This window comes from Erpetoichthys calabaricus, chromosome 15 (assembly GCF_900747795.2).
Source record: "Erpetoichthys calabaricus chromosome 15, fErpCal1.3, whole genome shotgun sequence".
In the NCBI taxonomy this organism is placed as follows: Eukaryota; Metazoa; Chordata; class Cladistia; order Polypteriformes; family Polypteridae; genus Erpetoichthys; species Erpetoichthys calabaricus.
Window position 1 is genome coordinate 77,639,736 of NC_041408.2, and position 15,145 is coordinate 77,654,880.

The following is a 15,145-nucleotide window of genomic DNA, read 5'->3' on the forward strand; positions in this document are numbered from 1 at the left end:
ATGTTGCAGGTGCAAGGGGACAGTAAAAGTGACTTAAGATTTAAGGCAAAAGCCACCAGAACTCTGAGGATTCAGCACTAATCACTGTGCCATGCTGTAGATCTTATTCTGGAAATTTTCAACATAATAATATTGTGGATATTCTCGTACTGTTCTGAAATGTAAGAAACAAATGGGTTTGATTTTAAATGCCTCTCCTTTTTTGCTCTTTCTGTATCAATGAGTTCTTTACCATATTAAGAGCTGAAACTCAAAGTGTATGATTTTCACTTCCTCTGAAAAAGTTGTTCCATAAAACATTTTTAGTGACATTTTTTTAGGTGAGAATTCAGGTACGTTTTCCTTAAAAAACATTTAAGGGGTACACAGTTAACATATTCAAGAAGTAGAGAAGCAACTGTACTGTAGTTTGGATGGTGTTTATCATGAAAGGCATTATATCTCTCTATTATAAAAGAAAATCTTGGGACGAGATGAGACTTTTGGCAAGAGATTTTTTCAAGTCCTGCCCTCCTCTCAACCATTTCCGGTTAATGGCCCACGCTCACGGTCCTCTCACCTCTCATTGGTGTGAATGCTTTTGTCAGACGCAATTCCTGCGCTGTTAGCTCTTATAAATTTTTACATTTTCCTCACTTTAAGGTCCCAATAAAAGAAGACTGATGTCCAAATCTTATTGAAGAATTTCATCTCGATGGGTCATCAACAGAAGAAATGAGTACACGGGCAATTAAATTCTCATCGGTTACACAGCAAATTGGTGAAATGTGTATCGATAGACTGTGCTGAAACAGTTGGTGGTGATGGTGTGGAAGATGAAAACATCAACTTATAATATCCCATAGAATATCTACAACTGTTAACACCGTCCGGTCTTCTACTGGCCGAATTACTGTTGAAAGAAGGACGTATCGTAATGTTATTGCGTGATTTATGTCTGAGTGATGGGCTATGCAATAGGACAAGATTAGCTGTATTCAAAATTGGCTGAACAATTCTGACATGTAAAATTTTAAAAGGTGACAAGAAAGGTAATGTAGTACATCGTCCACGAATAACATTAGACACCAAAGGAGATCTTATATTGCAACTTGTATTAAAACATTTACAGTTTCTCGTTAGAACAGCTTTTGCTATGACAATTAACAAATCACACGGACAAACATTCGAAAAAAAGTCGGTTTATCTATTAGAGAGAAAGAAACGAAATTCACTCATGGGCAGTTATACATTGCGTTGTCACGATGAAAGTCCAAACACGGAATCAAAATTCAATGCGATATTGATGAAAAGTTAATACAAAAAATTGTTTTTACTGAAGTTTTACAGTAAAAGTGTAAGCTTAAAAAGTATTTGTGTGTTAATTTCAAAACCAAACAGAACGAAAACGTATAACGCAATGAATACCTCTAACGCAACATGAAACATAATTTTCTTTCAATTTATTACATTTTACTATTTTATACTATGGCTAATTACTCGCTGTAATGTAAAATAATTAGGTCTATTATGTATATGTAACAATTCCCATGAAAATAACAATCTGTTTAAATTGTACATCCGCTTCCGCATTCGTGAGTGGCAGAGATGCAAAGTGGCTAGCGTGTAGCACCCGCCCAGGGGCTGGCGAGCGAAGCGAGCAGGGGGCAGAGCTTCCTAGTACTATCACAGAATGAATAGTTCCATTTGTACCAATGATATGCTATATGATCCTCAACAAGTTACTTAACCTGTCTCTGTTCACATTACAGAAATATCAATGGAGTAAGTAGGTTACTATTTCTGGAATGGTGAATAGTGTAAAAGGTGCTCTATAAAACCAACAGAAACTCCACCACTCAAACATTCTTAATTTCTAGGTACCTAGCCTACCTGTCTTCACATGTTTGAAATATGAAAACATCTATTGCACTATATCTAGAGTAATGTTTACTGTGAAAACAAATTAAATAAAAGCACAATGGTGCTGCCTAATAATCTTTTTTTTTTTTTTACATTGCGAAACATTTGTATGCATAAAAAGAATAAACAGAGGGCCAGATTCTCAGTTGCATTGCCTGGGTCCATCAGTTTATTAGAGGCTTCTAGAATGATAACTGAAAACCTAACTTTCAACAGAGTTCGTTTATAAATTAACGTCCTGCTCCAGCAATATTTCCAAATTCTTAGCATGACATCAGCCCACACCGAAATTCATGAAGATCATTTAAAATGTGTGCGCCTTTAGTTTTCAAATTTAGTGAAAGTAATTTAGGGTGAAGTGGTTGGAGCTGAAAGGCTGGACAACTATTAAAACACATTATAGTTAAGAAAATCATTGAGACAAAAAAAGACATGTTGTGCAAAAATGAGGGTACATGTTATGGTGTTATACTTCAATTACATACATTTTGTTTATGTGCTTTCTTCTCGTTGAGATATTCTTGCCTTCATTTTTTCCTTGTTTTTCAAGTTTCAGAGCCATGCTGTTGATTTCATCATGAAGGGCACGATACTGCTGTTCATCCTAGAAAATATTTATGAGAGCAATGTATGAAAACAACTTATTTGTTCTGCATTCTCCATCCTCCCCCTCAAACCTTAAACATCTGGCAGCATGCATTGGAGTGATGGAAGACACAACCCAAATGGCCTTTCAGAATTTTATTATTGCATTTTTTAAAATTAGGTACACTTTCTAACCATTGGGTGGACTCTACATCAAAATATGCGTACATCCTTCTGCCCAAACCACAATCTGAGCTCATAAAAGTACATGCACATTTTAGGATTCCTACAATGCTCTTTTCATGCAACTGCTAAAATATTGTTTTCATTTTTTCTTATTTATGGTTTTGACAAGGGAAAAATAATACTTAGAGGCAATGGATAAATTGAAAATCAGGATGTACTTCAGTTTGTTGCTGAATATTTCAAGATAATAATGGATGTGGTTTTGTGGTAATTATCATACAATAAGAAGTGGAGGTTAGGGTGATAGAGATTTTCTGGTTATAGAACTGCTGATTAAATGGGGTTGACTTGTCTGTCAGAACCGTGTCTTTTTTTACAGTATTTCAATTTAAGTATTACTTTGATTTTTATGGACCAGCACCAAGTGACAGAATCACTTGTCCATATTGTTCCAACTCAATTAAACCCCCAATTACATTGACTATGTACATTTATATGTTTGCTGACACTTTTATCCAAAGCGACTTACAGATGAGGTCAACATAATTGAGTAAACATCAGCCTGGGGGACTGTTTGGGTACAAGTGTTAATTTGATCACCACAAGTGAGGAGGTCAGAACAATATACAAGCGAGTTACACTTCCTAGGTTACAAAAACATAATGCCTAATATCAGTTAGACAGAAATTCACCCAACAAGAAAGTCTTCAAATTTGAGTCTGAGTCCAGTTCCATTATTGCCAAGGTAAGCGAGGAGGATCAGGTGGTTGACCATATTGAAGGCAGAGGAGAGATCTAGCAGGATTAGTACAGGTGACATGTTGGTAGCTCTAGCCAGCCATAACATGTCTAAAATGGTAAGTAGAGCCATCATGTTGAAATAGCCGTTGTTGAAGCCTGACTGATTACGATCAAGCAATCTGTTCTTAGTGTTAAATTACAAGCAAAAATCATAAGGTATCAGGACTTTATTACTGCTTATCTGGACAAATTACTGTCTTATTAAAAATTGTTCTGAACTCTGCCCCCAAACTGTTGCTTGCTGATACGTAGTATTTGATATTCACACAGCAAAAGGAGCTGGGAAGTAAAGTAAGCGCACAGCATGCTCCCACTGGAAGAAACCCTCTTAGTTTACTTCCCCTCTCCTCTTGAGCAATTTTTGTGTGTAGAATTTAAGGTATGCTACACTTCAATGAAATGCACAACTTTTAAATCTGTACTTTTATTAGTGAAAAATGTTTACCTGCTTCAAGTCCAGTATTTTCCGTGTCAGCTGAATTTTGTCAATATTGTCCTCCAGAAGCAGAGCGAGGGATTTCTTTTCTTCCTGGGTTTGCAAACAATATTGTAGATTATTAGTAGTGAAAGTTCTATCTATCTATCTATCTATCCATCCATTTTCCAACCCGCCCCATCCGAACACAGGGTCACGGGGGTCTGCTGGAGCCAATCCCAGCCAACACAGGGCACAAGGCAGGAACCAATCCTGGGCAGGGTGCCAACCCACCACAGTCTATCTATCTATCTATCTATCTATCTATCTATCTATCTATCTATCTATCTATCTATCTATCTATCTATCTATCTATCTATCTATCTATCTATCTATCTATCTATCTATCTATCTATCTATCTATCTATCTATCTATCTCATCATGTTTGGCTGAATATAGCAGTATCTAATTTATTAATACTGGAGAACTAGTTACTGGTTGGAGTGAGTAGCAACTGTAATCAATAGTCAAAATGTCATTGTTATTCATGTTTTTAATGGTTATGCAGACATACAATTGTTTTCCTATAGGTACATATTTGTAACATGGCAGCAGTTACAGTTCAGCTTCTTGTCTTCAGTTCTCATAAATTATTGTACCAGGCCATAGTTATTTCATCCATTCATTCAATCCACTTTTTTTGCACTACAGGGTTTGGGGCAATTAGAGCCCATGTTGACAACATCACAGAACTCATTGATGAACACATTTATACTTGCACATTTCAAGCCAGTTTACAGACATAAATTAATCAGAAATTTTGGGGATTTTAGTGGAAACCAGAGTGCATGAACGTGGGAAGGGTATTCTTAATGCAGCACTAGGTGTGAATGAACAGCAGTTGTACCGATGCTCCAATTTGTCCAAGGCAGTATTGCTACCTAGTGTACTGCCATGCCACCCAGTACAATAACCAAAAATAAACTAAATAAAAAACAAAACAATGAGACCCAATGTCTCTGTCCATAAGAGAATTGATAAACCACATGAGAACTTCACTAAGGTACAATCACCAATATTCCTGAGCTCTCACAGCCTCCTAGTAGCCATCATGGAAGCTGATCCATTTTGCGGCAGGTTTTCTTGCCTACTGAATTCAGTTGAAGACTACAGGGAGGTTGTGGTCTATAACAGGGCACAGATCGTCATCAATCTATCTGAGAGCAGCTTTCTACAAAACAGGAGGAAGCCAGAGTTCCTTGAAAAAAGAAGCAGTTCAAACACAGGGAAAGCATGCACACTTTGCAGTTGAAATACACATCTGAAACTTCAAAGCACACCTTTTATTAAAATGATGAGAAGTGAGACAAGTACAGAAAACCCTTTAAGTTTATTTTGAGAAATGGATGAAAAGAAATATAAGAAACATAAGGAATATGGATAAAGATGACGTATGCATTTAAGAACCAAAAGAATAAGCATTGCATAATGCACAAAGTTACCCCCTGAGGTGTGCCCCCCAACCTTCTTGTTCCTTCAAACCATCTGCTTGCTCCTCAAGCAGCCATGCTGGCACAGCAGTTTGTAATCAGAGTTCAACTTGTCTATAAACAATGAGTCATGTTCGTTCAGCATGCAAGCAGTTGCTATGCCAGAGTTATCCTAAAACATAATTCTTAAATGGATTGGGTTATAATCTGAGAAACATTTCTACACTTTTCTCAAGACAAATGATCTCAATCTACATGAGAGTCTGTTTATCTGAGACACTTAGTTTTTTTTGACCTCCACTAATTTTGTAATTGTCTGCATTAAATAAAATGCATATTGGCATTAAATTACCCGTTCCTTTCAATCAAACATGGATTTATAAAAATGTGCAGTATACTGTATATTATATATACACTATATACACTATATATGTCTTGACAACCTCTCCTAATTACTAGAAAAGGTATCTTCATCATTCAGCCTTTAATTGCTCCTCCATTTTTGCTTGCAAATAACAACTCGGCAGTCAAATATAAATGCTCGTACACTTTGCAATCAAAAACTGGTAAAGTATTTTAACACTTGATAAACTTAATTGCATTGCTATTCTCAGACTGAAAAAGACAGAATAGCAAACAAAATCACTATTGCAGAGACAATTTGCTGGTCATATATTTTCTGGGAATAGTCAGTGATTCTCTAAAGGTCGTAGGTTAAAGTTGCTACTTAAAATCTGTTAGTAACAAGAGTGTAAGGAATGAAGATCAAGTGTTTTAAAGGGCATAATCTGCTGTCATTATGGCTTTTTGTTTTGAGGACAAATATAAAATCAAGTGGTTAAGGTGAATCATAACTCTTAACAATAGTTCAGACTCCCAGATTTTTAAACTGCAGCTTTTGTAGGACCCATGCAATGTAACAGCCAAGTTAAGGGGTATCCTAATCTATAATGACTGTCTTACATCACCTGTACAATACTCTTTATAAGAATCAGAATGCAGTTTATTAGATAGATAGATAGATAGATAGATAGATAGATAGATAGATAGATAGATAGATAGATAGATAGATAGATAGATAGATAGATAGATAGATAGATGTGAAAGGCACTATATGATAGATAGATAGATAGATAGATAGATAGATAGATAGATAGATAGATAGATAGATAGATAGATAGATAGATAGATAGATAGATAGATAGATAGATAGATACTTTATTAATCCCAAGGGGAAATTCACATACTCCAGCAGCAGCATACTGATAAAAAAACAATATTAAATTAAACAGTGAATAGTATTAGTATAGTTATAGTATTGGTGCAACATACAAGGACAACACAGAATACAAAAGATATAAAATGATAAAATATGATGAAGCATACAAGGGCGATACAAAAAATAAAGCGATAGTAGGTTTGAAATGTCCAGGTAGTTTAGTGTGTAGGTATACGTGGATACTGAATAGCCATACCTTGGGATCTCATTGGAGGTACACCACAAAGTGAGCACCTAATATACATCATGGACAACAAAATTGACTTTGACAAAGGCAATTTTAGGGAGGCTGTGTGGTGTAGTGGTTAAAACTTGAGGGTATGGGTTCAAATCCTGTTGCTGATTTATATTCCCGTCTGCAACTCTGCAATGAATCGACTGCACAACTGTCTTTTTGAACTAAGATCCTGGATGGCTAATAATTTTCTTGATCTGAATCAAAATAAAATGGAGGTGCTTATAGAGGGTCCATCAGCTAAAGCCCAAATTGCTCTTGGACTTCTCGGCTCTTTCTCTGTCTTTTGCAAACCTCAAGTCCGCAATCTTGGTGTTATTTTTGACACTAACCTCTCTTTTGAGAAACAGATTAATTCTGTAGTCAAGAGTTGCTTTTTCAAGCTTCGTCTTTATGGTAAGATCAAGCCTTTTTTATCTTCTAGGGATCTTGAGAAAGCTATTCATGCTTTTATTTTTTCTTGCCTTGATTACTGAAACTTGCTGTATTCTGGGATTAGCAAATCTCTGATACGCAGGTTACAGTTGGTCCAAAATGCTGCCGCTTGCTATCTGGTTGGGGCAAGAAAGTCTGATTCTGTCTCTCCAATATTACCTTCTTGACACTGGCTGCCTGTCACTTTTCGAATTGATTTTAAAATCTTGTTGCTAGTTTTTAAATCTTTACATGGGCTTGCTCCTGCCTATTTATCTGAATTGTGTGTTTTACACCAGCCATCTCGAGTGCTTAGATCTTCTGGTCAGTTGTCTCTTGTTGTCCCTCGTACCAAGTGTAAAACTAAGGGGGACAGACAGGGCTTTGGCAGCTGCTGCTCCTCGCCTGTGGAACTCTTTACCTCATCACATAAAGGAGTCGTCTACAATTGAACTGTTCAAAACAAGATTAAAGACTCATTTCTATTCACTTGCTTTCAGTGACCTTCAGTAATACTGATGGTTTCCGCTTTGTGATTATGTAATCTTACTTCTATTTTATTTATGTTCATTTATTTTATTTCTATTTATGTTACTTATGTTAATTGTATATTTTTTTCTTCTTTTATTTGGCCACAGCATTCCTATGTTGTTTTAAATGTGCTACATAAATAAAATGAGCAAGTCACTTGACCTACCAGTACTCCACTTGGAAAGCTAAAAGAAATGTGTCCAATTGTATCATAAATGTTGTAGGTTGCCTTGGACAAAGGTGTCAGCCAAAGAAGTAAATGTAAAACAAAGTGAAGACATAATGACAAGTACTGTTATATTTCAGCCAGGGTTCCTACTCTGTTTATGTTTTTTGTTCATTTTTAAATAATTGATTTACATAAATGTTACTTTTATTTTCTGTATTTTCCACGCCTGTAGTGTGTTCCTGTTATTTTGTGAGTGGTTCCCTAAGAAGCAGGGCCACATGCCCATCACCATAAGGGACTGTCCTTAGCCATATAAAGGCAGGGGTAACCCATAGTGTATGGTACTGATATCTTGAATCAGATTTACATATGAATGTTGTTCTGCTTAAACAATAATCTGCATATTTAGACAAATCTCCACAACTTATATTACCCTCTAGCCCAGAAGTGACCAGTCCTGGTCCTAAAGGACCACATTGGCATTCCGATTTTTACTCCAATCAATTTCTTAATTAAAACAAATTCTTTTGGTTTATGGAGCATTCCTTTTCATGAAAAATTCCTACTAGCCTACATCTTATTTTTCTGAGAAAATCAACAAACATGAACAAGAGACCCTACATTGGACCGAACTTTGCTTTACTATCCATGAATTCTTGTAATTTCTTGTTGGTATGCTGTTCTGGAGCGAACTGCATCTGGCTACTTTTACTAGTAGTGAAATTATCTTCTTCCTAATGCTCAAAGTTTGACAAGCTCAAACACAAGAAAGGAGAAAAGGAGGTAATGATGGGACTTTGTGAAAATAAATTTTCCATAATCCACTTATTCCGATACTTAACACAAAAATCTTCGGCAAATTAGATGAAGTGAATGAATTAATTATGGGTGTAACACTGATAGCCAACAACTCTTTTTTTTTCCTTTTCCAAATTGTGTGCTCTTTGGATGGAGATTAAAAGATGGTTATGATGAACTGGTTATGCCCATGGTAGCATAGAGGCCCTAAACCGCTGTTAGTCAACTTAGGAGCCACTCTCAGCAAGTTCAGATAAATACTTTTTGATGTCTCAGAAGACCCTTGCAATGCATTTTTATGCAATGTTCTGCAGCAATGACCAATCAGTAGTAGAGGGCAAGAAGCTTTCCAGTGTGGCTGTAATCATCTAGCTCTTTTATGAACACCATAATTTTTTTTTATTTTTTGATGTTGCAAAAAGCTGGCTGTAGCTACTGTCTCTGTTAACATTATCACTAGCGCAATGCTGATATGTCTATTTTTTTTGTTCTTTTTTATTTATTTACTTCAGGCCAAGGCTTAATGAATTTTGAAATAAATTTAAAACAACAGTAATTTCCTCAGAGACCAGGGACTAAAGGTACCATGCTCCAGTACCACCCAAGATGATGACTTCAGCACAAAAGACAGCAGCAGGATCTAGCCTGCACCTCAGATAATAAGAAGACAAGAAGACAGGGACAATATCAAATCACAAGGGCAATTGCTTAAAATAAAAGGCGAGACTAAAAATGTGTGAAAGAAAGTTTAAAGAATGGGCTAAAGAGCTAGAGAGACTTGTTTGAATTGATTGTTTTGCAAATTTTAGTCATTGTATTTTGTCAAAATTTCTATGCATTTATTGCTTAATAAATGATTTAAAGTACTTAAGATAATGTCAGTGAACTGCCTATAAACATGTTTTTGCAATGATGTGAAATAGAAAGTTAATTCTCATTTAAATCTATGGATTTACATATCAGGCCATATCTAATAGTCATCTGCTCTACTAACCATGTATTATAAATAGATAAATTCATTTGAAGGCAACAAACAACAAATAAAAGATTAAACCATCATCAAGAAGTTGTGCATGAAATAAGTACAGTAATGGTACTCAAACTGCTTGTGTTTCGGTTAAGAACGTTATTCAGCCAGGAGCTGATAATCATGCGCTCTTGATTAGTTGATAACTAAACAATACTAACATCTTGATTTAAAAACAAAATGTCTGACACTTAGACCTGGAGCATACAGGTTGGCTGTAACATCCACATCAAGAACAAAAGACACCAACAGTGGTCTGTTGAAGCTCATCAGCTGAGAATGTGTTATTAGGACCATCTACAAAACTTTGAGGTCTGTCATTATACAGTGCATATTTACAGATGGAGAACATTTAAGTTAGTCACCATTATTCCCAGAAATTCAAATTCTGGCAAATCTCTCTATTATAATAAAAAAATCTTGGGAAGAGAGACACTTTCACATCCTGCGAGACGAGACTTTGTGCCAAGAGATTTAACCACGCCCGGGGCCGGAAATAAAAGACAACGAGTAGATGACAAAGTAGAATGTCGTAAAGATTTCAAAAATGTTGGTGCGATACACATGCAGAGCAGGTTAGAGATAATGGAAGTACAAAAATTTGAAGGTCTCAAAAAATAATAGTAAAGATCACATTAGCGCAAACAAACGGAAATTATTACTCAGTGAAATAACGAAACAGTGAAAAGAGATTGAAAATATTGTTTGAATTTAAACTTTAAGTCGGAGACTTGTAGATTGTCTAATTTGTGTTGCCATCAGGGAAAAGTAGTTTCTTTCCAATGATGAGGCATATCTACGAGAATTAAAAGATTTGTTGTTTGGTGAAACTGAAATCCCACGAGAGAGAATGTCAAGCCCCGCGAGACAAGAGTTTATGCAAAGAGATTTGGAAAAGTCCTGCCCACATCTAAAACATTTACAACCACGCACACGGTTCATGTCTCAATTGTGTGAATGCTATTGTCAGACACAGTTCATGTAGAGAGAGAGAAATGATATTCACTCACGGGCAGTTATATGTTGCGTTGTCATGATGTAATTCCAAACACAGAATCAAAATTCAATGCGATATTGACGAAAATGTAAAAGCGAAAAGAGATCAAATATATGGAGTATTGTTTGGCTTTAAACTTTAAGTCGGAGACTTGTAGATCGTCTAATTCGTGTTGCCATTAGGGAAAAGTAGTGTTCCTTCCCAATGAAGAAGCCTATCCACGAGAATTAAAAGTTTTATTGTTTGGCGAAAATGAAACCCACGTGAAGTTGCTGGTGCGTATTGCAGGCAGTGGGGTTGGTGTGCGAAGCGGGCAGGGGGCATAGCCCACTAGTTCACCTAAAAATCAGATTGTATCATAGTTACAGAACTCAAAACTATTTCCAGGGATTTACTGTCAATATTGTAAATATTATAGTTCAGAACTCTACCAATTACATAAAGACTGAACTAGGAGAAAGACCTTTCTCTTTTTAAAGAACACAGCAGCACGTTTTAGATTTCAGATTAACCACATGCCCACTGAACAGATGAGACCAAACTGGAGTTGTCTGGTTGTTACGTACAGCACCAAGTTTGGTAAAAATGAAACACAACATATCACTACAAGAATCTCTAAGCAACTATCAAGCAGGGCTGTTGAGGAGTGATGACTTGGAGTTAGTTTTCACTCACACAACCTGGAAAAGGATATTTCTTGTTGACTTTACCCTCATTGTTCAAATGCAAAAGAAAATGGCTGCAGTTTTCAGAAAATATTTAAAAGTGTTTTTACTCTGTTTAAAACATTTATGTACAGTATCTAGAAAAAAATTGCCAAGTTTAAGTTGGTTCATCAATATGACCAACAGAAATGTTGTCCAAGGTTTTGGTTTACTCAGTACCTATTGTTAGATTGCCTGAATCCAATATTCTCATTTATATTGGTGTTGAGCATAAAGAAATGGATGGATAGCAACAACTTCTTGCTAGAAGTATGAAAAGGATTATAAAGTTACAGGATTTAGTTCTGCAGTTATTCTCAAATTTTGATATGAACTCTTTACATGTATTGTGTTTATAGTACCTGGAAACCATAAATTAAAAAAAAGTCTGTTATAAATTAAAGACATAACTGGCAAAAATGAGGATCATTTTCCAAAAGGACAAAGTTACTGATATTGTAGGAAGCAAATATTAAATATTAAATTATTTTTGTCAAGGAGCAATCTAATAAATGCTCCAATACCTTTTCCTTGATCCAGTCTTCTAGTTTGTCAACTTTTCTGTTGAATTCTTGTAAATTCTTGGCACTTCCCACTGCTTTTGATTGATTGGCAGCTGTCAATTTCAGTATCTGCCATTGCTCTTTAAGCTGATTAAGTTGTTTTCGAACCATCTCTGACATGGGGTTCTGCTTGCTGATAAGCTGTTCGCCCATCTGCAACACAAAAGATTAACCTAATAACTATACATAGTATGCAAGGAATGGCTTTGCTGTCCACTGTCAAGAAATTAAACTTTGAACACACTTAGTTAAAGGAACCTCAGCTCAGCCTAAGAAGAAGCAACTGTCACTGCTGATTTTCATTTCCACTGATTTCTCCTTTTAGCTCTACTCTTATACTGTTGTAAATGATCTGTTTTTATATTCAGGAACAATCATGATTACTCAATCATTTATGCAATTAAACTGACTTTTTCAGTTTTATGTGTAGGGGTGGATATTTTTTCTCAAATATCCTGAAATGATTTTCTTTTGTTTTTGTGAAAGAATATCGTAATGACACTAAAGGGTTAAATGGTCACAAAGAAAAGCACAATGATGTAAAAAAGAGTAGTAAATTGTTATCAGGCTACAGAAATAAGATAGGTAGATGGTGTTTTTGTGCTCAGGATAATTAATACAAAATCATAGATTTGAGTCAAGAAGGGAACTGGTTGGCATGGCACAGACATATTGCATTATTTTTAATTTTAAAGTGGTCACTTGATGGTGAAATGGTATCATCTGCTTGTTAGCACTGATGTCCTCTAGTCCAAGGACACTGGGTTTTTAGTCCAGGCCTTGTCACTACCTGTGTGGAGTTTGCACACATACTCCTTGTGTATCTGCTATTTTCTCCAGATAGTCTGGTTTCTCCCCAGAATTCTATGGGAGGAGTATCATAGATGAACAAACAGGTAATTGTGAATTTACCCCTTTTGTGTGCTTGTGTGTGAGTGAGCACATTGTAATAAATTTGTGACCCATTTAGGTCTGGTTCTTGCCATGCACTTTTGCAGCACTGCCAGGACAGTATACAGTCCTTTGTGACACTTTATTTGAAATAAGTTGGATCAGTGTCACGATGCATGCTCAATAATCCAGGTAAGGAAATCCTAGAAAGTTGATTCAGTTCATCTGGACATCTTTTCCAGGGACATTACATTACATCACTCATCCAAGTGACTTCCTCAGTCTCAGTTGACTGCAGGTTTCTCCAACCTTATAAACAGTACCTTTGCATAATGACCGAAACTTGTACCATTGACTAACAATGGGCCTCATACCACAGATTATACCCAGGGGAAGCTACACCAAGTCTGTATGGTTTACCGAAGATACATAAACAGCATGCACCGTTAAGACCCATTGTCTGCATGATCAATTCGGTTACATATAACATCTCAAAGTTCCTGGCTGCTGTCTTCAACCCGTTGGTATGCAGCTCAAAACACCATATTCAGAACACTTTGGATTTTGTGGAGAAGGTGGGAGATGTCATTATGGAGGCAGAGGAAACTATGGTCTCGTATGATGTTACATCTCTATTCACTTGCGTTCCAGTTACGGAAGCAGTGGAGGTGGTCCGTAAGAGATTACAGGATGACCCCACACTCAGTAAAAGGACCACTCTCAGCACTGACCAAGTGTGCCCGGCTCTTGGAATTGTGCCTTCAATCCACATATTTCATATACAAAGGCCAGTACTACAGGCAGAAACATGGGTGTGCCTTGGGTTCCCCAGTTTCACCTATTGTGGCCAATCTGTATATGGAAGAAGTGGAAAATTAGGCACTATTATCCTATCCCGGAACACCACCGAGCCATTGGTTCAAGTATGTGGATGACACCTGGGTGAAAATCAAATCTCAGGAGGTACCAAAATTCACTGACCACATCAACTCAGTGGACAAACACATTCAGTTCACCAAGGAGGACATGAAAGGTGACAGGCTAGCTTTCTTATATTGTGAAATTTCCATCAGCAATGGGGGACATTTGAAAGTTGATGCGTACCGTAAACCAACGCATACGGGTCATATTTAAGGTTTGACTCTCACCATCCACTAGAGCACAAAATAGGTGTCATCAGGACTCTACAACACGCAGCAAACACCATACCCACAGGCACAGCGGCCAGAACATCATATCAAAAAGGCCCTGAGAAAATGTGGTTATCCCAGCTGGACTTTTGTCAAAGCAGGGAAGACACCTAAAGAATGCTCTAAGCAATCCAGGAGAAAGGAAGGACAACCGCTGCCTAAGCAAAAACCTTTGGTGATTCCTTATGTGTCAGGAGTATCGGAACAGCTGAGACGCATTTTTTCAAAACAACAGGTCTCGGTGGCTTTCAAACCCCAAAACACGCTACGGCAAAAATTGGTCCACCCCAAGGATTGGGTACCCCGGCACAGACAGAATAATATAGTTTATGCAGTTAAGTGCCAAGAGGATTGCCATGAATTATACATCGGGGAAACCAAACAACCACTGGCAAAGCGGATGACACAACACAGAAGAGCTACCTCATCAGGCCAGGACTCCGCAGTCTATTTACACCTACAGGACAGTGGTCACTCTTTCAATGATGAAGATGTGCACATCCTGGACAGGGAGGAACGCTGGTTTGAGCGAGGAGTCAAGGAGGCCATTTATGTGAAAAAGGAACGACCATCTCTGAACCGAGGAGGGGGCCTAAGGGTACATCTTTCACCATCTTACAATGCTGTGATTGCAGCCATTCCCCAACTCTCTGTGAATGGTACTCATGGCCATTGATCAATGGACAATTTGCATATCATTGATCACATGGACCATTATTAGTCAATGGTGCAGGTTTCGGTCATTATGCAAAGGTACTGTTTATAAGGTTGGGAGAAACCTGCAGTCAACTGAGACTGAGGAAGTCACTTGGATGAGTGATGTGACGTATCTCCCTGGAAAAGAACTATATCCAGATGAACAATCAACTTTCTAGAAGTTGGATCAGTTACTGGAATTCAAATTAGTCTGCTATAGTCTAAACTATACTCAACATTAGTTGTGCTTGTACTTAAGTTTGTAGTGGGG

General features: G+C 37.0%; 1 protein-coding gene across 7 annotated transcripts in view; it reads right to left on the reverse strand.

The window, feature by feature from the left end:
- The window catches only part of LOC114666113 (spectrin beta chain, non-erythrocytic 1), a 521,913-nt gene that overhangs the window by 432,151 nt on the left and 74,617 nt on the right, over positions 1-15,145 (reverse strand). For all 7 annotated transcript variants that reach the window (XR_007933536.1, XM_051919168.1, XM_051919167.1 and 4 more), the window contains exons 5-7: positions 12,059-12,250; positions 3,920-4,003; positions 2,388-2,506 (exon numbers count right to left, since the gene is read on the reverse strand). Coding sequence is in view for 6 of the 7 variants with exons in the window: in XM_051919168.1 (XP_051775128.1) it covers positions 2,388-2,506; positions 3,920-4,003; positions 12,059-12,250 (395 nt within the window). In the remaining variant the exon portion in view is untranslated. The remainder of the gene's footprint in view (positions 1-2,387; positions 2,507-3,919; positions 4,004-12,058; positions 12,251-15,145) is intronic.